At 44.7% G+C, this 23,637-nt stretch overlaps 1 protein-coding gene across 1 annotated transcript; it reads right to left on the reverse strand.

The window, feature by feature from the left end:
- Positions 1-217: 217 nt before the first annotated feature.
- LOC147426089 (enoyl-CoA delta isomerase 1, peroxisomal-like) lies at positions 218-22,185 on the reverse strand. Its single transcript, XM_086497854.1, has 10 exons — positions 21,985-22,185; positions 21,858-21,903; positions 21,746-21,790; positions 11,539-11,601; positions 11,375-11,448; positions 10,285-10,375; positions 1,360-1,451; positions 1,140-1,234; positions 937-989; positions 218-761 (listed from the first exon to the last, which is right to left on the reverse strand). Exons 1-10 carry the CDS (start codon positions 22,140-22,142, stop codon positions 672-674), a joined length of 807 nt encoding a protein of 268 aa, XP_086353980.1. The 5' UTR covers positions 22,143-22,185; the 3' UTR covers positions 218-671.
- Positions 22,186-23,637: the final 1,452 nt, after the last annotated feature.

A 23,637-nucleotide genomic window follows, 5' to 3' on the forward strand; every position in this document is an offset into this window, starting at 1 on the left:
ATATTAGCGCGCACACACACACCCGAGAAGAAGAGAGTTTTAACGTCGTAGGAAACTATCCCAAGAGACCTGAAAGATCTATTTGATGAGGAGAGTTGAACTCAAGACTTGTTAGTCAAGAGGGAAATGGCATAACCAATCTACCACACTTGAGAGAGAGAGAGAGAGAGAGAGAGAGAGAGAGAGAGAACAAACACTATGACTAACGACAAATAAGAGGGGAATACTAAAGCCTTAGCTTAAAAGGAAAGGTGCTACAGCAATCTCTATATAACCAATCTTAGAACATTCAATTTTGTGAAGATGTGTGGAATTAGTCACAAGACTTGATGATGTACTTTGGTCACTCAACTTTCCAATATCAAAGAATAATAGATGATACCTCTATCCATCAATAAAAACATTGCTGAGCTAAACAAAGCCTCATTAAAACCAAAGGTGCCACTAAAGGCCTGCCCCAACAAATTCTTGATGGTTGAGGGTAAAGAATTTGGTTCACTTTCTACCTATTGAAAGGTGAGGGCGGCAGACATTTATTTTGATAATGAATATCCACAAATGGTCATTATTATCAGCTGGATATAGAGCTGCTTTAAAAGCCTCCAACCTCATTGATATATATGCACAACTCTGTGAAGCTCTGATGTATGTGGTTTGCATCACCCATGCAATTAGAGTTTCGAAGCACGCGAAAGGTTTTCTTGCACTCCATCCAACTTGCCATGCAAAAGTTCCTGGACTTCCCATTGAAACATCTCTTCCTATTTACACCACATGACCGGATACAGCATCTTAAAGGCATCGATTCCACTTCATGCAGATATATACATACAAAACACACATATGTACATACATGCATGCATGCACAATACATACATCCCCACCTTCAATGCTCAAATAGACATGAACTCTCAAACTTTGCTTTATAAAATGTACCTTCAATGCTTTATAGACAATGCGATCGTAGTTCCGGGAAGCTAACTCAGATGCTGCACCAGACAAAGACAAAGATGTAGTGTAAATTACTGAAGAGCCTTGAGCTCGGGAACACTACATTCACAACAGCTCTACATCCCCATTCTCTAAACTCCCGAAATCCTGCAAATGCATATTAGCGATTGCAAGATGTTGAATATCACCTTTCTTGATAGCAGCTTCCCTTGTGGAGTCTACATCCGGGCAAGCCCCATGAATAATCCCAGCAATGGCTGCAGTTTTTCCCACATAGCGATGACTGGAAAACAACAAACAAGAAGTAAACAATGACTGCAGCCTTTCCTGCATACCAATGACTATTAACAAGGAAATTAAGCAAGTCGTAACTTGTAAGATCCGAATGACAAGGATGAACACACTTACGCAGTTAGCACTGCTTCATGGTAGGTTGGCACAGGTAGCTTGCTCTTGATTATTGCATTCATGCCAGGAGTTAATGGAAGCTTGATTTCCACCTTCAAAGGTTCACAAAAGAAATCATGGGATGTTCTTATCTTTCAATCAGATTGACATCACTAGTAGCAGCATTGTTCCTTTGAGAGAATTCCAGAAAACCGCCCTACAATAAGCCTAACCTTCCATGTTTTCTAAATACTCCTTCCATAATGGACGTTATCAGAAGGGGTGTTGAGTCCGTGTATCAACCACATCTATATGTATCAGAGATTTGGTCAAAAGGGGTATTGTGCATCCTTGTATCAGCAACGTCTATATGTATTTGCATGTCTACCAGCCAGCTACAAAATAGGTGAAGCTTAAGACAGAGGTTTGCTACCTAATAGTCACACTAACAGTTGAAAACTACACTTTGATAGACCCTATATTTTGGCTTCTTTTTTTAAGACTTGCACGTTCAAAGGTGAACTTCGATTTCTTAGACCTCTATTGGATAAAGCTAGTACTTGTAACATACTTGATATTGTAGGCCTTCTTGAATTAAGAAGGTCCTCCCTTAGTATCTATTAATATTGGATATCAAAATGTTGGTGTCTAGAAAATTGATTCTAGTTCATGCCACTGATACCACTCACTCCTAGTGAGACTTGACTCTAGATGATTCCTTGAATGAGAAATTGTTATTTAGCCAATGACACGTTATCCAACTTGCATTATCCGTGTATTATGATTGCCTTGGTGGCAGACTTTTTTTTAGCACAAAAAAGATCCATTAGTCAACAAACTACCCAGAGGGCTACATTACCGCACTAGAGAGGGTCCATATACAAGAAGGGGAAACTACCCAGAAATAAATATAATGGCTATCACATAAAGTGGGGGAATGGGGGATTTTTTTTTGGGGGGGGGGGGGGGGAGGGGGGGGGGCCAGGTGGGTGGTATTGCCAAAGGATGCCATGCTCCACCATAAAGAAGAAATCAAACTGCGAGAGGCTGAGAAAGGCCTGGCAGAATCGCTAGGCTCCATCTGATGTGCCCTGGATGCAACGCTCTAGCCAGTAATCCTTGATGGTCATTGTCGGGGCTCACCAAGCAAAAACCCACACACATCGAGCCCTACAAAAAGCCCAATCTAGGCTGCTGATCAGCTCCTAGCGTAAACCACGCTCCTGGGTCCAGACTCCAAATCACCGATCCGGCATGGCAAACCGACAGGTGCCCCTCTTATGTCAGAACAGCTAAGCTGTTCAGCTCAGTTTCATAGCCAAGTGTAAAGCCTAAAAGCACTGAAAAAACCGCTATTCCGCATGTCTGGTAGAAGTGTAGGCACAAATCAAAGAAGTCTGAGCAAAATCTCTTGTGCCTGGGGGCGGTCTCATAGAAGATGTTTCTGAGTCTCCTTTGGATGTCACATCAAGGACAAGCCAGCGAGAGACGCCCATAGGTAAGCCAGATGCCTTCTGTCACCCCTATTTGAGCAACCGGCCACTTAAAAGTGGCGATTTGGCAAGGCTGCTGACTTGCCCAAAACCTTTGCAAAAAACTCCTCTGTGAGCACCTGCAGCCGCCAATGTTCTACCTCCCGTCTTACCATCAAAATACGTTAGCCAAGCAAGAACCTCCTAAGCCTAGAGAAAAGGAATATCTTGTGCAAGATTCTTGAGCACAACACAAAGGAGGTAGTGAAGGTCAATAAGATCCTAAAGCACTACAATGGTGATGTTACCTTTGAGTTTACACGCACTTTTGAGGCATGCAAAGAAATGGGTGCAACACAGTCCAATTATGATCCACAACTTTGGACAAACAGAATAACAACCACAGTGGTATTTCTTGAAGTGTGCAAAGCCTATGTGCCGAAAATCTAAAGCGTATGAACAAATTGTTCTCAAAGTTGCAAAACTATACCTCCACACTTCTTTAGCAGCATGCTTAAGGCCACAAATCAAAAAACATGCAAAGAGAGGCTAGAGTTCTTTTATTGCAAGCATGTCCCATTGCGCACGACAATATTTTCAGCATTGATGTACTATGTAATGGCCGCACATGAAAACTATGAGCACCCTCATTACGTCCCTAGACATCAAGATGCGCATTGGTTGGAACTGGTTAGACATTGCTCAAGCGCCCATAAGATGGCTCACAAATGAGTCAAGGGTCCTATTTATAGGACTTCATAACCGCCCTGACCTAAGGACCTAGTTCACAATGGTCGGATACTACTCAGGAGCCCATCTTGATGTCTCGGGACGTAACAAGGTTGATGTTCCATTGCGGTCAACACAACCATCCCAAACAGACCGGTACTTCAAAAAGCTTATGGATCGCATAAAGGCAATGGTAACTCAAGTGACGAGAGCTAACCACACCACCAGCCCCCAACAGGTACAAATGTGTGGCCAAGGAAATTGGATTGGGTTCATTGGTGAAGATCGACCGCAACCTCATCAGAGAGGAAGAGCTTGCAAGCATCATTGAGGAGATGGGACCATTAGTCGAAGATGGATTCTAAGCAAAGCTCTCTTAGTTTAGGCTTGCTTCTCAACTCTCAAAACCTCACCATCTTGTTTGATGCTAATAGGTCTAGGAGATCCGTCATAGCAGCTCCAAGGAGAGCTATGGTTTTGATGCCTTGTTGAAGCTTAAAGGTTGTTTTCTAGGCAAAGGAAAAGAGACTGAGCAATGTTTTGTTCTCGAGATGTCCACCGTAGAGCGTTCAAGGTGGACCTTGTGAATCATATGAGCACAATAGAGCCGGCGATCTTCATTGAGCATGGATTCAGTTTCATCACACTAGATGATGTAGCAACTGGGTGACAATGGCATGTCACGTCTACCATCCAATGTTGTACTGTTGTATTTTCTCTCGCTTCCACTTTTGTGTGTTCAACAATCTTCTAATCCAAAAACGGGTGGTGTAAGCGGCGCTCCTCTTTCCCAGCATGCAAGAACTACCCAAAGTGGTGATAAAAGTGGAAGACATGGACGCACAATGTTTGTTTTTGCAATCCTTGAACGAAGTGATGGTCGAGCAAAATTGCAAGCTAGTAGACTTCTATGGCTTCATGGCGGGTAAGGCTCAATAAAATTGGAATGTTGTTTGAAAAGACTTCAATGGAGGCAAGCAAAATATGATGGTTGTGTCACGTGACACGTCCAACCCTATGTGTCCGTGGACAAGCTACAACATGACCAGGGTTCAGTTCAGTCAAGTCAGTATAGAATAGGAAGTGATCTGACACTTTTTTGAGTCTGTTCGGAGACCGTGCATGCCCAGACACTTAGATTAAATGCATATCCTCTAGTTGCACACAGCATGACCATCAGATTCCAGTCAGATCCCATCACTAGCATTTTTACAGTGCATAGACCTATTTTCCCTATTTTTGACATTTTTCACTTATTATTTTTAAGTGACTTTTGTTGGAAAGTAGGTAGGGCAATTTTGCTAAGTTTGTATAAATAAAAACCTAGCGCTAGCACTTTCTGGCAGAAGAGGCAGCAGGAGCACCTTGCTCAACAGGCAACTTTTCAACAAGACCAACACCCACAGGAGCCTAGCGTTTTCAGCCATCTGAGGACCTAGCGTTTTTGCATCAGATCAGCCCTTGTGTTTTGTGCACAGCAGATCAGTCCCGGCGTCATCGCAACACAGCAGATCAGCCTAGCGTTTTTCCTTTGTAGAACCACCAGCGACAGCAGGACGAATTTCAGCCCTAGCGTTTTTGGTTTGCAAATCAACCTCAGCGTTTTTGCAGATCTTCGCGACAGAATTCAGCCCTAGAACCAGCGTTTTCAGTTTTCAGCCTTTAGCACTCGCAAAAGAAGTCCCGAACCTCGCAGATCTCACCTTCCCGCAGCAGTTCCTCGCCGCACGGTGGGATCCACCGAAGTTTGCAATTTCAGCCCGGAAAACGCAAATTTCAGCATCTACGTTTTCAGCACGTCGTCGTCGCATCGTCGCCATCGACATCATCATCGACATAAAGTCAGAATTCAGCAGATACAAGATTTACAGATTTCAGCCCTAGCGTTTTCAGATTTCAGCCCGTCTCGTCGTCATCCTTATCATCGTCGGCAAGTCAAAGCATTGTAGAGATTTGTGCAATCATAAGTAGACCGCTCTCGCCATAGAGAGTGGGGCCTTCGGAGGAGGGTTTTACGTCTCTGGTGTCGTATTCTCTTCTCTCTCTCTCAGTCTCATGCACGTCCATTCACAGTGTCCATTCACTTTGTTTGTGTCCATTGCACTCTCTCACTAAAGGAACGGAAGGCTCTTCCTTCCGTAAGTAAAAGGAACCTTGAGCACAGTTCGGAGCACTCATCTTGAGCAAAGTTCAAACATTCATTTCGTTGCACCTACATTGGTATCAGAGCTTTGGCAATGTTCTGTATCACTCAAGGAAAGAACCACAAGAACCACACAAAAAAAATTTGCTTGTTGCAGTCGCACGTAACCCAAGTCCTCTTGGTCGTGTCGATTCCTAATCATGTTTTTGAAGAGTGACAGGTAACCCAAGAAAGAAGGGCTTGTCCAGCCTCCCCTTGTGCCACTTTTCACTCATTGAGAGCGGACAGTGCACTTAGCGGCCGGCCAATCGACGTGAGGTGGGAAAAAGCAACCTTGGTATAAGCGCAAGGCCGCCAAGGGGTGCGCCCGCGGAAAAGAGCAGAACTCAGGTGAAGAGAAGATCCTTCTCTAACACAGATTGCAAGCGAAAGAAGAACCTCAAGACCCTCAAGAACCTCAAGACCGTCAAGAACCCCAAGAACCAAGACCCCCAAGAACCCAAGTTCCTTGTGAACTTAAGAACCCAAGACTTCAGTGGATGGTCGGTGTATACTTCGCTTGGAAATGATAAGCATGAGAGAGGGGAAGAAGAATTTTCCCCACCAAGAGGTTTTTCCGACCCTCTCCCTTCCCCATCTACGCAAAGGATTGCACTAACTCCTATGGAGACTTTCGACATGGTGATGATGGACAGGAAGTTAGAACGCGAAGCAAGAAGAGCAAAAAGAATGGCAGAATTTGATTGTGAATGCCCAGAAAAAAAAAGCAGAAATGGATCGCGAGAACAAAGCACGAAAAGCCATGAACGACCGACACATGAAAGAGATGTTGCAACTCTTTTCTCAAGTGCAAGCACAGATGCAAGAGATTCGGGAAAAGGAGACTCTCTCAATCTCTTCTTCTCCAAAGCATGCCGCACAAGCTTTGCATGATGATAAGCATGATGAGCTGCATGATAATGATAAGCATGATGATAAGCATGATCAAGATGTGATTTCTCACAAGCATGATGATTTGCATGAAGATGATGTGATTGTTCACAAGGATGATGTGTTAGGTGATACTTTCTCTAGTGAAGCTAACCTCATTGCAGATTCGATCAATCACGAAGAACCGATCTTGGCTTTCGAGTCGAGGTCTACAAAACCCCCAAAAGAAGATTCGATAGATCCGAAAGAACCAATATCGGCTCTCAAGCCTAGGTCCAAAGAACCCCCTCAGAAAGAATCGATCTTGGCTCTCGAGCCTGGGTCCAAAGAACCCTCGCAAGAAGTACTATGTGTTCGAATGATTAGTCAGCACGCATTGTTCGAGTGTTTCATTCGTGATCGTTTCCTGTATTTTAGTCAGCGTCTTTATGTGTCCCTTTTCATAGGCATGCCATATTGTACGTTGAGCACGTTTCACTCATGAATGAGCACGGATGTATGCGGATTTTTCATGAAAAGCTGAATTATTTGCATTCATGGAAGTCAGTCACATTCCATGTCTCTTCCTTGGCATGACACATTCGTAGAAAGAGCACATGAAAGTATGAGCACCAAGCATGGGCATTTCCGTTGTGAATTGCCATAATTGAATGATTTAGATCTGAAAGAAAAGATTCGATCTCATTGTTTGCGTGTGTGTGGTGAACGGTTTGGCACTCCGTCTATATGTTCATCTACATTGTATACACAGTCTTCAGAGAAGACGAGATTTTCTCCAGTCACTTTACATGGAATGGGTATGTTCAAGTTTTTGTGTTGGAAATGGTTTCAAGAATTTTCAGCCTCGGAGATTCTTGAAGAAGGTAGACGCATGACTCTAGACGAAGTTGAAGCATGGAAGGAGCCACAGAAGACTTTGTGTCGCTTTAGGCGCGGCCCAAAGAAGCAAGCTTTGCAGACCTTTATGAAGTTCAAGTACCGCACGACTCATCCATCAGAGTGGGCCGGCAAAGGGTCCCTTCCAGGATTCCCGATGCTATTGGCGATCTCCCTCGACGCCCCATACAGTTCGGTACCAGTACCTCACTTTGAAAAGGAGGGGATGTCACGTGACACATCCAACCCTATGTGTCCGTGGACAAGCTACAGCATGACCAGGGTTCAGTTCAGTCAAGTCAGTCTAGAATAGGAAGTGATCTGACACTTTTCTGAGTCTGTTCGCAGACCGTGCACGCCTAGACACTTAGATTAAATGCATATCCTCTGGTTGCACACAGCATGACCATCAGATTGCAGTCAGATCCCATCACTAGCATTTTTACAGTGCATAGACCTAATTTCCCTATTTTTGACATTTTTCACTTATTGGAAAGTAGGTAGGGCAATTTTGCTAAGTTTGTATAAATAAAAACCTAGCGCTAGCACTCTCTGGCAGAAGAGGCAGTAGGAGCACCTTGCTCAACAGGCAACTTCTCAGCAAGACCAACACCCACAGGAGCCTAGCGTTTTCAGCCATCTGAGGACCTAGAGTTTTTGCATCAGATCAGCCCTTGCGTTTTGTGCACAGCAGATCAGTCCCGGCGTCATCGCGACACAGTAGATCAGCCTAGCGTTTTGCCTTTGCATAACCACCGGCGACAGCGGGACAAATTTCAGCCCTAGCGTTTTTGGTTTGCAGATCAACCTCAACGTTTTTGCAGATCTTCGTGACAAAATTCAGCCCTAGAACCAGCGTTTTCAGTTTTCAGCCTTTACCACTCGCAGAAGAAGTCCCGAACCTCACAGATCTCACCTTCCCGCAGCAGTTCCTCGCTACACGGTGGGATCCACCAAAGTTTGCAGTTTCAGTCCGGAAAACGCAGATTTCAGCATCTACGTTTCAGCGCGTCGTCGTCGCATCGTCGCCATCGACATCGTCATCGACATAGAGTCAGAATTCAGCAAATACAAGGTTTGCAGATTTCAGCCCTTAGCGTTTTCAGATTTCAGCCCGTCTCGTCGTCGTCGACATCGTCGGCAAGTCCAAGCATTGTAGAGATTTGTGCAATCATAAGTAGACCGCTTTCGCCATAGAGAGTGGGGCCTTCGCAGGAGGGTTTTACAACGTCTCTGGTGTCGTATTCTCTTCTCTGTCTCTCAGTCTCATGCACGTCCATTCACAGTGTCCATTCACTTTGTTTGTGTCCATTGCACTCTCTCACTAAAGGAACGGAAGGCTCTCCCTTCCGTAAGTAAAAGGAACCTTGAGCACAGTTCGGAGCACTCATCTTGAGCAAAGTTCAAGCATTCATTCCGCTGCACCTAACAGGTTGGAAGAGAGAGTTGATGCGTGTGGTACTAGAAACACAGTTTACACCCTCATTCAAGTATTTTGTTGTCCATGCACAACAAGAACACAAGGCAATGTGCGAAAAGTGGAGAACGTTGCAAACAAAAGAAGCAACAATTGCGGAAGCCCCCTTGATGCGATAATGGTGGCACAATGAGCACGTTCAAGACCAAAACATTCCAGTGATGGGACATATGGATGAGCTAGTAGGTGATACTAATAGCCCATTGGGGCAATGCAATGACCAAAATATAGGGAGGCCCAAAAGGGGCATGAACTCCAAGCACGAACTTATGGAAGTCTAAACATGGGAGTTGGCTTGCAGGGGAAGGGTTCCAAAGGGAGATATCTCTATATGACACATGCACAACGGACACGGCAAATGCAATCCTTCAAAACACAAAGGCTATTTCTTACTCCTTGAAATAGCACATTGGCTCGGGTCCTAGTTTAGAGACCCTCATGAATAGGGCAATCAACACTCCAACTAAGGTCTAAGGATGGTCAAGTTCCATAATTACCCGTAACGGGAATGTGGAACGGGAACCAGAGGGTCCAAAACGGGACGGGAACAGGGAGGAGGAGGGGGGGCCGGAACGGGAACGGGAACGGGAACGGAACGGTCGACTAAAGTAAGGCTTGAACTACCTCCATTCAGCTTAGTCACAAATAAACTGCTAAACAACCCAAAAACTGCCCCCAAACCTGCCCTCAAACTGCACCAAATATGTTCTCCAAACAGCCCCAAATCTGCCCACAAAAGCCTACTTTTTTGCCCCCAAATGCCTACTTTTGCCCATTCCACCCCGCATTCCACCGTTCCGCCTCATGTTCCCCCCGTTCCGAAACACCGTTTCGGTTACACCCCGTTCCGGAACGGCGTTCCGTTCCCAACTCCGTTTCGAGAACCGGACTCGTCCGAAACGCCGTTTCGGAATTTTTGGGCTATGTTCCGCCTGTTCCCTGTTACACTGTGGTCAACATGTTAATTGCATAAATTCCCATGTATCAAGGTCAAGGTCCTTTGACAAGAGACCAACTCTCTACCTGCCACACCGATCAAGGTATTGCACACATGCATTGGTCAAGCGAAGATTTTGCCCGTGACGATCAAGATTCGCCCAAAGCATAGGAAAAGGAGCTCGGTATGAGTCTTTCACCTTCAGCAGAAGGGGCTGTCCCATGCACATGGGTTCAATGTGCCTCAAGGACATCTAATTTCGGAGCCAAGGAATGTTAGTAGAGCCTAAGGTGCTTCCAAGTTCCATCTTTTTTATTATCATACAGTCCATCAGCATTATAAGCCTCTGTCACTTTGCATTCAACATTACAAAACTTAGTACCTCATTCAACATTATAAAACCTCTATCACTTCGCATGTATCGGTAATCATGAGCCAGTGCAATCATGCAACCTCCAGCAACAGCATGCCCACTGTAGAAGAACAGAATTATTTAAAGCAGCTTAAATATTGAGTTGCATACAATATAAACTAATCAACGGTGACAGCATATATGCATTTCTATGCTACCAATATCTTAAGGTAAAACTAAAGAACGATATAAGAAGTATTTACTCAAGAAAAGACTAGGAGTGTCCTTTTGTTTGAAAGAAGATAAAAAGAAACATAAGCATTGCCCTAATCAATTTCTCTCCACAACCAAACACCTAGAATCTGTCCACTACAATCTATCTCACATGCAAACTCCTTTGCTAAGAAGAAAATACCCAGTGTTGTTGAAAAAATCTTGAAACCTAGGGAGAAAAAGAGTCAAGACTGGTCCTTTCAAAAGCTCCCAAGGATACAACATGGTAAACCTGATCTTTCTAATCGAACAACTTGTTCAAAATACTACAGCCTTGATGCTTACTTAAAAGCCATAGAATATCGTATATAACCCAGAAGTAAATCCTTGCTTTCAACTTTAAACTTTAAAGCCGTATGGTTGCTCCAAATAGAACTCATATGTGGTGTCCTCAATAATCTTACACTCTTGACATCTAATTGAATTGAACACATTCTGAGCCAACATGCGTTGCAAGTTCAAGAATGCTTCAAACCTAGTCCAAACCTAGCCATGCAAGCATACTATTGTATGTGTTTGTGTGATATACACGCGCCACACATGTTGCTAATTTGAGTCTTGGCGCATCCCATGCATTTTGAACTTGATTTTGTTGACGGACATGAAACACAGCAGGTTGTGCTTTGGCTATGGAAGAGGACAATAGCTTGTGTTCATGGATTCTTAGGATGAAGTACACTATAGATGACACCTTAGATAAGCTCAAGATAGACTTGTTGTGAAACTTAGAACTTTGAGACTTCCATTGGGAGTTTGCACATGACAAGTATGTACATATCCATGCATGTATAGATACCTATATAATCACGCACAATCTAGAACTATATCCACAAAATGACACGCTTACCAAACTGCAGCAACCGTAGGAATGGGGAAGCAAAGAATCCGCTTGAGAAGTTTCTGGAACACTACAATCAAATGCTGCAAGAACAAAATTGCTGGTCAATACTATATGGCAACCCCACACCACCAAATAAACACGGTTACCCTAAACAAGCGAAAAATTCTTACAGTATGTTTGTCAGGATTTGAGCGAAGGAAGTCAAAATCTAGCCCGTTGGAATAGAATTTTCCCTGCAAAATTTCACTGTGGATTATGCATACTCAATCAAATCCATGAACAATAACATCCAGCACTCAAAGGCTATAAACTCAGCTCCTCTCTACTCTAATACCTTTAATGTTAGCTGTATTCTTTGGATCTATAAGTACCTTGGTCCTTAAGCCCATGTCTACATGTCCTATTCTCGAGCCCATTCTAATTATAATGCTTAATTTCAGCTTAAAAGGATCGATCCTTTGTTTATATAATAGTTTTCCAAACCTTCTAACCTCCTACGGAGCAGTGAAGGCTATCTTCTAAGTAAATTCTGGCTTCTTTTGCTTCCCTTCCTCTTTCATGCCAATGCTAGTCATTCAAATGGCTCCCATATATGTCAATAAAGCAATTACCATTGTGTGTATCAAATTCCCTAACAGGTGTATGTTTATGATATGATACATACACCCCAGGCATATCTTATACATAAATAGATGTATATATGTTAATATAGTTGTTATGTGTGTATATATTACGTATATATGGGAGAGTGTATATCTATGAGCAATCTGCATGTGTCAATACTCAGATATATGAGAATATATACAAGCATGTCATATGTACGTGCGTATTGATGAGCGTGCGGCGGTGTGTGCAAGTGAAAGAGCACACAAAGAAGTACAGTGTGTGTGCAGAGAGGGGAGGCGAAGGCCAGCAGGAGAGGAAGCGCTAGCAGAAGAGAGGGAGAGAGAGAGAGCTCACGTTTTTGGGGAAAACTCAATAAGTGAGTTTTGGGTTTTCCTACTTTTATTATAAGTGACCTTTAAAAAATGTGTCCAGGTTCATATTTATAAGTGACCTTTAAAAAAAGGGGTTATTTAGGCCTTTAATCCAACAACCTCCCACTTAAAGGCATAAATGGCGCCTTTCAGCTACGTGACTCCCACCATCTCTATGCATAGATGATGTTGTGCTTTGGGTAAGCACTTAGTGAGAGCATCGGCTGGATTTTGTGATGTATGGACCTTAACCAATGTAATAAGGCCATCCTCAAGCACTTCTCGTATGAAGTGATACCGCACATCAATATGCTTTGTGCGTGCATGAAACATGGCGTTCTTTGCCAGACATATGACACTCTGGCTATCACAACCAAGCATAGGTGCCTTGGCAGGCAAACCAAACTCACTGCATAGGCGTGCTAACCAAATAGCTTCTTTGGAAGCTTCAGTGGCTGAAATATATTCAGCCTCTGTCGTAGACAATGCAACAATCTTTTGCAATCTAGAACACCATGAAACAGCACCTCCCGCAAGAGTAACTACATAGCCACTTGTGGATTTCCGTGTCTCCACATCACCAGCCATGTCAGAGTCACAAAATCCTTTCAATTCCATTGGTCCTTTACCATAGCAGAGGCATTTGTGTTTAGTCCCTTTCAAGTACCTCATAATGGACTTTACTGCATCCCAATGCAACCTGCCGGGATTAGCCATAAATCGGCTCACAACTCCCACTGCATGGGCTATGTCAGGCCTAGTAGCAACCATAGCATACATAAGTGAACCACAAGCTGAAGCATAAGGCACACTTTGCATGTCATTGGCTTCTTCCTTTGACTTGGGACAATCATCCTTGGAAATTTTAACATATGGCTGTAATGGCACACCAAGAGGCTTTGCTTCAGCCATGTTAAATCTGTCCAGCACCTTTTCAATGTACTTTTCTTGCGACAAATACAATAGGCGCTTGTCTCTTTGCCATGTAACACGCACTCCAAGTATATGCTCAGCTGCCCCAAGGTCTTTCATTGAAAACGCAGATTTCAGCCGCCCTTTAAGAGCATCAACAGTGCTTCTTTTCTTTGCAGCTATCAACATATCATCTACATAGAGCACAAGAATGATAGGGCTGCCATCCTTATCACGTTTGGTATACAAACAATGGTCTGCATGGCTTCTTTTGTAACCATGTTTAAGCATGAAGCGATCAAACTTCTTGTACCACTCTCTACACGATTGTTTCAGCCCATACAAGCTTCTATTAAGCATACATACCAAATGTTCCTTGCCAAGGATAACAAAACCCTCGGGTTGCTTCATGTAAAGCTCCTCTTCCACATCACCATGCAAGAAAGCGGTATGTACATACATTTGGTCCATTTCCAAATCAAGAGCAGCCACAATGGCAAACAATACACGCAAAGTGGTCATCTTCACAACAGGAGAGAACACTTCCTGAAAGTCTATGCCCTTGGTTTGAACATATCCCTTTGCCACAAGCCTTGCCTTATACTGGGTTTTGCATCAACAGTTTTGATTTTATACACCCATTTGTTAGGAATAGCCTTCCTTCCTTTGAGCAATTCAACCAAATCCCAAGTATGATTAGCATGCAAAGCTTTAATCTCTTCAAAGTTACCCGGAACGGGAACGGGGAATGGGAACGGGGGCCTCCGGAACGTTTCCGGAACGGGGGGGCCCCGAAAAAGCGGAACGGGAACGCGGGCCGGAACGGTAAACTCGAATTATGCTTAAATTAGGGTGGATTCAACCTATATGTTAGTAGAGAGCCACACACACTCATTACTCCAAGTAGAATCCTATTTAGGCATGCTTTGCAATGATGCTTAAGTCTTAAGGTGCGGTCATGACTCATGACACGAATCCACCATTCACATGACACAGAAGCATCTTGATTCTTCATAGAAAGGACATTAACTTAACTTAAAATTAAAAGAGTCCAGACTCCACACAAAAGCTTAGAGCAAAACAATGATACTAGATAGATCATGACGATGGCTTACAAGGCCAGCCAAGGCGCTACAAAAAGATATAAGGAGCAATCAGTCATGACTCATGAGTCATGCTTGAGAAGAGCCTCCTTCCTCCCAATCTGTAGTGGTGTCCTGGATGTCATGAATATCATCCCAATCCTCCTGCATAGGCTCATCCTCATGTGTAGATGTTGCCGCCTCTCCAAGCACCCTCTGCCTCTGCCTCCATCTCCCACTATAGAAAAGGGTTTGTCACTTTAGATGCTAACTTGCAAAGCATTCGTAAGTTTGCACTGACAAAAACAAGGTCATTTGGTTTCTCCACTCCAAGTCGGTTCCTCTTTCTAGATGCAATGTGGATGTAAACACTCCACAATTGCTCCAAGCAAGAGGAGCTAACCGCTTGGCTGAGAATGTGGATAGCAAGTCGCTGAAGATTGGGACCATCTGAACCATTTTCTTGCCACCACAAGACCAAGGAAATCTTGGCACGATTAATTTGGGCATCGGCAATCCCAAATGATCCTCGCATATCCCTGTAAAATGCAAGTTGATCCTTGATTTTGCGCTGCATGTCTCTATCAAGGTGAAGCCTCTTCAAAATAGTGTTCCAATGTGTATTTACCTCTGAATCATGCTCCTGTCCTGCACCTTGGAACTCTGGATCCAACACAAAGTTGCAACATGAAGAGGTGAACTATAGGAGTTCCACCTGCTGCTGCATAGGTCTTTGATTTCTTCAAGCCTATCTGGGTCCTTCTCAAGATCTCCAAGCGCCTCCACCATGCGATCCATTGCTTCATAAACCTTGCCAACACAAGGTTGCATACCATCTATCACTCTAAGCAAGTGAATCACTTTTTTTACCATTTTGTCAAGAGTCTTGAGAGACTCCCAGAACTCTGGATCCTCTACCTTCTCTGTACAAATGATCCCTGTAGCTGTACGTGCATGGGAAGTCTCAGCAAACTCTGTACTGATGAAGAGCTGCCGCATTGCACTCTGACACTCCACAAATCGGCCTACCATAATAAAGTTGTAGGCAAAGCGGGACTCACAATACTTGAGAAGAACTTCCCCCCCCCCCCCGACCGCTTCAAGAACTCTGCTCGAAGGACATTGTGGTTGTTGACAAAAGAAACCACTTTGGCTGTAGATGCAAAGAGAGGCTCTATCCAAGGTAGTTTGTCGAAATCCTTCAAGAGGTTGTTAAGGCAATGCGCCATACAAAAGGACACCGTGATGTGGGGGTATGTGCCTTCTAAAATAGCCCCGGCTGCCCTGTTCGATGCCTCCCCATCAGTGACTAGCCCTATCACAAGTTCGGACCCAATGGTCTCTATGGCGGAGGCCCACTCTCCTGCAAGGACATCGGCTGATTTTCCTGTTTCTGTAGCATCATGAGTGGGCAAAATACATTTCCCCTTTGGAGTAGGCAACAATGCCATGAATGGATCTCCTCCTGGTGTCGCTCCATCCATCCGCAATGAGGGTCACTCTATACTTGGTCCATTGCCTCTTCATGTTAAGGGTTGCCATCTCCACAACGGCCTTCTCCCTATCGAGTAGAGTAGTGCGGAGGGCCTCGGAAGAGGGTGGCACATATCGTGCCCCATACTCTCCTATCCTTGTGCACATAGTCTTGAAGTACTCCGACCTACACATAAGAGGTAACACATAGGTATTAGGATTCAAAATTAAATTAATAAATTGGTCAATATATCTAAATCCAAAAATGGAGGAATGTCTTACCGAGCCTTTATGAAGGGAATGTGGTCATGATAAAAGAAGCGTGCAACACTTGCATCCACATCCTCCTTCCTTTTCGGATCCCAAGTGGCATGTAGAGTGCGTTGGTGCGGCTTGGGAGTGGAGACCGGCGTAGTATTAGGGGTTGAGAATGCCGATCGAAATGATGTCGCCCCCGTCTCTGCCGTCGCCGCATTACTATTACCACCGATGGATGAAGAAGGTGTAGAAGAGGGAAAGAGCAAATCGTTGGGGTCGATTGCGGGGCGCTTCGGCTTGGCCGCATCCTTCTCTTCCTTGTTGGCTTTGATGGCGGCATCCTTGGCTTGAAAGACCTTCAACAAATGCTCGTTGACCTCCTTGCATATTGCCACTTGTTGTCCCTCTAGCTTAAGGAGGTGAGCGCGGACTTTGGTTGTGCCGGATTGCCTCTCGAAGCCGCATAGTTTGCACTTCCATGCACGGGCACCACCGGACTTTCCCAACACTCGGGAATGCACTTCGTCCCACCATGATACTTCCTCCTTCTTCTTCGCACCCAAGGGCACACGTTCACTTGATGCGGAAGCTTGCGCCATGTGAGACTCGAGAGAGGGAGGGAGCTTGAGAGAGAAAGGGAGAGGGACTCGGGAGAGATAGGGAGAGGGAGAGGGAGAGATGGAGTGATAGGGAGAGGGAGATGAGGGAGATATGTATTATGGAGAGATGGCGAGCCGTGAGAGAGAGAGGAAAAGGGAGTGATGGAGAGAGAGAGAGTGAGCTTTCACTTGAGCCTTGAGGCTTAAAGCCTTGAGGCCCAAGGGAGAAGGAGAGAGAGCTTGAAGCCTTGAAGGTTGAGCCTTGAGTAACTTGGAAGAGGCTAGAGCCGACATAGAGAGCTTGAGAGCTTGAGCCTTGAGGGAAGGATGAGGCTATGAGCTCTCAACCTTGCCCTTGAGGCATTATATAGGACTTAGAGAGCTCTACCCCTCCCCCAAACGTTCAAAAACGGTCCCTAAACGCCCCCTGTTTAAAAAAAAAAACGGTCTTTTTTTTCAAAATTTGAAATCGGCCGTTCACGTTCCGTTCCGCTCACGCGTTCCCGTTCCGGTTCGGCCGTTCCCTGCACGTTCCGCCCAGCCGTTCCGGTTACACCCGGGAACGGAACGCCGTTCCGTTCCCGTTTTCGTTTCGAGGACCCAACCTGGCCGGGAACGTGTTCCAGGAACGGGAGGGGTCCGTTCCGCCCGTTCCCTGTTACTCTGAATCTCTTCCTGCATAGCAAGCTCACACTTGTCGCTGTGCTCACATGTCTTTGCCTCTTTATACGTAAGAGGCTCTCCCTCATCTGTCAACATAATGTAATACAAAGAGGGGTCATATCGACTCACAGACCGTCTTTGACGAGTAGACTGCCTCACCCAATGATCCACATTATCCGGCAATGGGTTTACATCAGGTGGCACTACAAAATCATCAACAATGGGCTGTTGTACATCATTATCATCACCATTTTCAGCATTGTTTCTTGGCTGCAAATGTCCTTCAGGAGCTTCAATTTGCTGTCCAACATCATCTTACTCAAACACCACTGGATCATCTACATTTTCAGCCATTTGTGGTGCATCCTGAGGGTCAAAAATAGGCCTAACAGGTGGCTGGTCATGCTGAAATTTCACCCTTTTATGGTCATGCTTTGAGGCACAATTGTTTTGAAGCAGCCTTGCCTCATTAAAAACAACACCCCGACTACGTACAACCCTTTTGAGCTGAGGTAACCGAATCCTGTAACCCATTTCGCCTTCTTCACCATATCCCATGAAGAGGCCTTTAATGGACTTTGCATCTAGTTTACTCCTCAACTCAAGTCTAACATGCACAAAAGCTTCGCAACCAAAAATGCGTAAGTGATCATATGAAGCAGACTTGCCAGACCAAACCTCTTCAGGGATGTCACCTTTCAAAGACATGTGAGGGGATCGATTGCATATATGCACTGCAGTTTTCAAAGCTTCTCCCCAAAATCCATGAGAGAGATTAGCTGTGGACAGCATGCATCTCACCCTCTCACAAAGTGTCCTATTGAATCTTTCAGACACACCATTAGAAGAGGGGCTGTATGGCACAGTAAGCTCCCTCTTAATGTCCAAATTTTCACAAAACTTGTTAAATTCAGCACTTGTGTACTCCCCCCATTGTCTGTACGCAAGCATTTTAGCTTTCTATCAGTTTGGGTGGTCACAAACGCATGAAATCTCTTAAACGCAGCAAAGGCTTCATCCTTAGACTTAAGCAAATAAACCCAAATTTTCCTAGAATGATCATCAACAAAGGAGACAAAATAACATGCACCACCCATAGACTTAGTAGACATGCTACATACATCAGAATGTACAAGATCAAGCACACAAGATTTACGAGAGACACCAGAGTAATAAGAACGCTTTACTTGCTTGCCATATTGACATTCATTACAAAAGTCAAGCTTAGTGCCTTTAGCATCAAGCTTGTTCAAAGTACAAAGCTTAGAAAGACCCTTTTGGCTTATATGGCCAAGCCTCTTGTGTCACAACTCCATGCGAGAGTTAATTTCAGCCAACGCAATAAACTTGCCCAACACGACCTTTCCATGCATACAATAAAGTGTCCCTTTCTTTGTGCCCTTTACAATCAACCTTGAGCCTTTAGTCATTTTCCATGACCCTCTCTCAAACAAGATGTTGTAACCATGCATATCCATCTGACCAACAGAAAGCAGACTCTTATTGATTCCCGGCACATATCGAACATCATGCAAAACAAGCTCATTTGTGCCATCTATGGAGAGATGCACAGTGCCAATACCCTCAATGGAACATGCATGATTGTTTCCAAGGTATACATGGCCATGCTTGCCCACATCAAAAGTAAAGAAACACTCCTTGATAGGAGTCACATGAAATGAAGCACCGGAATCAACAATCCAAGTCTGGGACAATGCATCATTGACAGTCAATAAAGCATCAATAAGATCACTCTTGGTGATCTGCATGTCCTGTGAATGAACATTTAGAGAGACATCAAAGTCATAAGCATCATCATCTGACAAAGTGGCACACAAGATGTCCTCTACATCTGACAGCTCCTCAATCACGACACTAGAAGCCACATTGGCCTTCTCTTTGTCCTTTGAGCTATCCTGTGCATCTGCCTTGACTTCCTTCTTCTCTTTCTTTTTGTCTCCGCCATTCTTTTTTCTTTCTAACTCAGCTTTATAGTACCTGCAATCGGGTTTCTTGTGACCTTTCCTGCCACATTGATAGCAAGTCACATAGCCCTTGCCTTTGCTTGCATTTCCCCTTTCTTTACTCTTACTCTTACTCCTTTGTGCATAAGCATTCTTCTTTTCTGTCTTGGCTCTAACCATGTTGGCAGAGCTGCCTCCCTCTCCACTTGCTTTCCTCCTGATTTCTTCATTCAAGATAGAACCCCTAACACCATCAAAGATCAAATTGGGGTTATTGGACAACGAAACCACCAAAGTTTCCCATGACTCAGATAAGGTCATAAGCAACAAGATAGCTTTCAGCTTATCATAAAAAGGGGGCAAGCTAGAATCCTGTAACTGCGGCAAAGTACCTGCGAATAATGACAAGTGCTCTGCCGCGCTCTTGGACTCATCTAATTGCATGCCAACAAGTTTTCGCATCAAGTGCACATGGTTGACAAGCGTTGTATGTTCATACATTCCCTTTAACTTCTCCCACATATCAAAAGCAATCGTGAGACCTTTCACATCAATGACGGTCTCATCTGTCATGGCCATTTTAATGTATGTAACGGCTTTCCTGTTCATGCTAACCCATGCTTCATCCATCATATTCTGTGGCTTCACCTGTTCAAGTGCCCCTTCGCAATCCTTAAGAAATAGGATTCCCTGAATCCTGTCTTTCCAAAGATCAAAACCTGTACCATCAAACCTCCTAATCTCAAAGAGGTTCTTCACATCCGAAGAAGATGAGGCCATAGTTGCACGAAATAAGAGGGATAATACGCTGTTTTGGGTAAAATGCGCAAAAATCGGAGTACAGCCTCACAGAGATATGCACTACAGCTCCAAATGGTCACAGGAGCAATTTGGGACAAAATAGGACGATTTGGGCACAAAATTCAATTTCTGAAATTTATGCGCAGGAAATTTCAGCGAGCGAATTTGTGCTCGAAAACAACGAATTTAGTTATTTTTAGCCTCAGAAGACATACATAAGGCTAATACACAGCCTTTAGAAGCATGTAAGCGCAAAAGCCTCAATTTATAGCATCAAAATTGCATGAAATTGAGCCACAAATGGTCATACATCGACAAAATTTGTCAAATGTGCGTAGATTGCATCGATTTGCACTTTCCCGAATGTAATCGCACCATAAAAACACTTGCAAAAACCTGCGTAAATCTGAAATTTGCTTAAAACGCCTGTTTTAGGGCTTGTTTTTCGGCAATTTCAGGGTTTTCGGGTAGCGGGGACTTAGCAAAAGTATTCCCACACCTTAATACATCATTTGCAAAACCTGTATTTTCGTTGTCATACCCTGTAATTTCCTGTTTTTGACCTAATTTCAGCCTGTTTTAGGTCAATTTGGGTTGTCGGGAGCTCTCTAGTGTCCGGGGACGAGTCTTTTGGCGACGAAATTGCAAAATCTCGCGATAAAGTTAACCTTCTTGACTGAAATTCAACGTTTGCAGGTTTGGGGGCAAACCCTAATCGGGCTCTGATACCAGTTGATGAGCGCGCGGCGGTGTGTACAAGTGAAAGAGCACGCGAGGAAGTTCAGTGTGTATACAGAGAGGGGAGACGAAAGCCAGCAGGAGAGGAAGCGCTAGTAGCAGAAGAGAGGGAGAGAGAGAGCTCACGTTTTTGGGGAAAACTCAATAAGTGAGGTTTTGGTTTTCCCACTTTTATTATAAGTGACCTTTCAAAAATGTGTTCAGCTTCATATTGAACCTGGACAAAGTATAAAAATGTAAAAAAAAAGAGGTTATTTAGGCCTTTAACCCAACACGTATATGTGTATGTGTGTGCATGTGTCTCACATGGACTAAGATTTGTTTCCTTTCCATAGTCCAGATCAGTCCGTGAGGTGTTGCATGAGGTGTTACAAACCGTGAAGTGTTGCATGATAATCGTTCAATGTGCTTAACCAAACAAATGAAAAGATTAAGGGTTTGTCTCCAAAGAGTTGGTCTAACGGTAGGCTTTGGCCTCTCAACCTATGGGTTGTGGGTTCAAATCCCCCGTTGGGTCACACTCTAGAGGGACACCCTATGCTCACCTTGCTAGGGCTCTTGCCCTTGGACACTCGAGTGCATCCTCCTCCTGGGGTGGGTCACCCGAGGAGGAGGTTCCTAGCTGGTTGCTACGAGTTCTCTCTGTCGCTCTCAGCACGTGGTGCATCAATTAGGTGGCCATGGTGATGCCTATGCGTGGCTCTTGCCCTATGGTACACGGCCCTTGCCCGACCATGTAATATTTGGAAGGGATAAGCACCTCCCCTGTGGGCCTGTGGACATGGCTAATATTTGGAAGGGATAAGCATCTCCCCTGTGGGCCTCTGGTGTGTTGAGGGGAAAAAAAAGATTGAGGGACTTGCCTGGACAGGACTCTTAACCTCAAGGTATGGAACCAGCCATGGCGTACCTCATTAGTGGTAACCAGCGCGCAGATGCTTGCATCGATCTCCACCTACATGCAGTTGATTCAAGTGAGTTCCAGAACTAGAGAGAGCTGAGGGTTGAGCAGTGGCAGGCACCTCATCCAAGGCATTCTCGATTTCAGCTATACTGTTTGGGTTCAGCCTGCAACCATGACAATCTCTCTCTCTCTCTCTCTCTCTCTCTCTCTCTCTCTCTCAAGCAAGCAAGCGCACGCGCACACACCTGTGCTCGCCATCGCCCATAAGAACCAACTGAGCCAAGCATCGGTCGCCATTGACGGGGATCTTTTTCAGTTGAACACCCATGCCCGTTGCCGCTTTCCGCAGTATGTGATTTTCAACGTAGAGAGCTCCGTCGTTGGAAGTGCTAGCTAAGCCCATGCCACACTGGGGCAGGCCATGCCGAGGTGGCGGGTTCTCCTCAATAAGTAACACGGGCTAATTGTCAAGCCTCGTCACTATATAGCACGGCCATATGGCTCACAGGGGATCCAAGGCTCAAATTCGGGGGGTGAGGCGACCTTACTCTCAGCCGTCGGATCATGCAGTGAACTCAGGTTGAACTAGGGATGGGTGAACTAGTGTGTGATCATGTGCCATGCCAACATGGACAGCGACACACGCTAACGTGGCGATAGGGCATTCGTGTGGCAACCAAGAGGTCTCGAGTTCGACCCACACCCCGCGAGGCGAGTGAACTAAGGGTGATGAACTCGGGGCGCCATTTTTTCCCCGAGTTCACCCCCTGGTTCACCAAAGATTGGACTGCTGAGATCAAAGCCGCTTCACACCCCCAAGTTTGGGCCTTAGATCCCCCTTCATTGACCCCATGTAAGATAGTGACGAGGCTCTTCAAGGGACCGACGATGGGGGTGTGTGATCAGCAGGACGTGTGATTTAGCATGTCGAATCTCCGTAGCAAGGGGGTGTAGGATTTTATACACGTTGGCTCGCCTGTTGTGCATCGACGCACGTTAGCTCAGATGGATAGGGCTTGGGATTGCGGAGGGGGAGGTCGTGGGTTCAATGAGCTACCACTACGCCCTATTTTTTTATTCCTCAATGGGATGCAATCAACGACAGATTGAACCCCCATTGTCGATCTCCCTTGACTTCCTTAGTGTCACATATAGTCGAGGGTGACGACAGTCATTTGCCGAGCCAAAAGCGTAGCATGGCCTTGCGCCCACGTAAGAGGGGCGGGCAAATTCCCTGGCCATCTTTGTCCCATCGAACCTGCAAAGAGGCAACACGCGAAGGAATTTCACAAGTCTTGAACTCTGGTAACCAACGTGAAAGGTGGAGATCATACCACTTGGCTACTACAGCTTCACTCAAGAAAATTACACTTTTTTTTTCTTTAATATCAGCCCAGTGTGATTACATTGTTGAGGCCACACCCAAAGCAGGAGAGGGGCGGGTATCCCAGTGTGACAGGGGCCTTAGCCTACCAACAAACTAAATTGCTTCACTTTGCATAAAGTAAGAATTCCAAAAGCGATAGTGGTTTGGTGTTTACCTCATGGCATAGCTTGTTCCAAAAGCTCCATAGAATCTCTCTTCAAAGCTTTTACCAAAAAGTGTACGATCTCGCATTAGAAATAAAATTTGGCATTAATGGATGTGTGGAGGATAAATTTTGCACATTATATTTTGAAAGATAAAGGAAGATGCATTTTGTGCATTCAAATGCTTGTGCCCATCAATAAAACTAGTTTTTCTTGGTAGGCATTTCTATAGAATGTTATCAAGAATATTATGTTTATCAATTATGGATTAAGTCTCTCCAATCTCGGAAAAATAAAAATTCTTTCAAAACATATTAAGTGTATAAGTGAAGGTTGAGTTTAGGAAATGAAAAGACAGATGAAGATGG

The sequence above is a fragment of the Adiantum capillus-veneris genome, chromosome 24 (genome assembly GCF_014529385.1).
Source record: "Adiantum capillus-veneris isolate H3 chromosome 24, ASM1452938v2, whole genome shotgun sequence".
NCBI lineage: Eukaryota > Viridiplantae > Streptophyta > Polypodiopsida > Polypodiales > Pteridaceae > Adiantum > Adiantum capillus-veneris.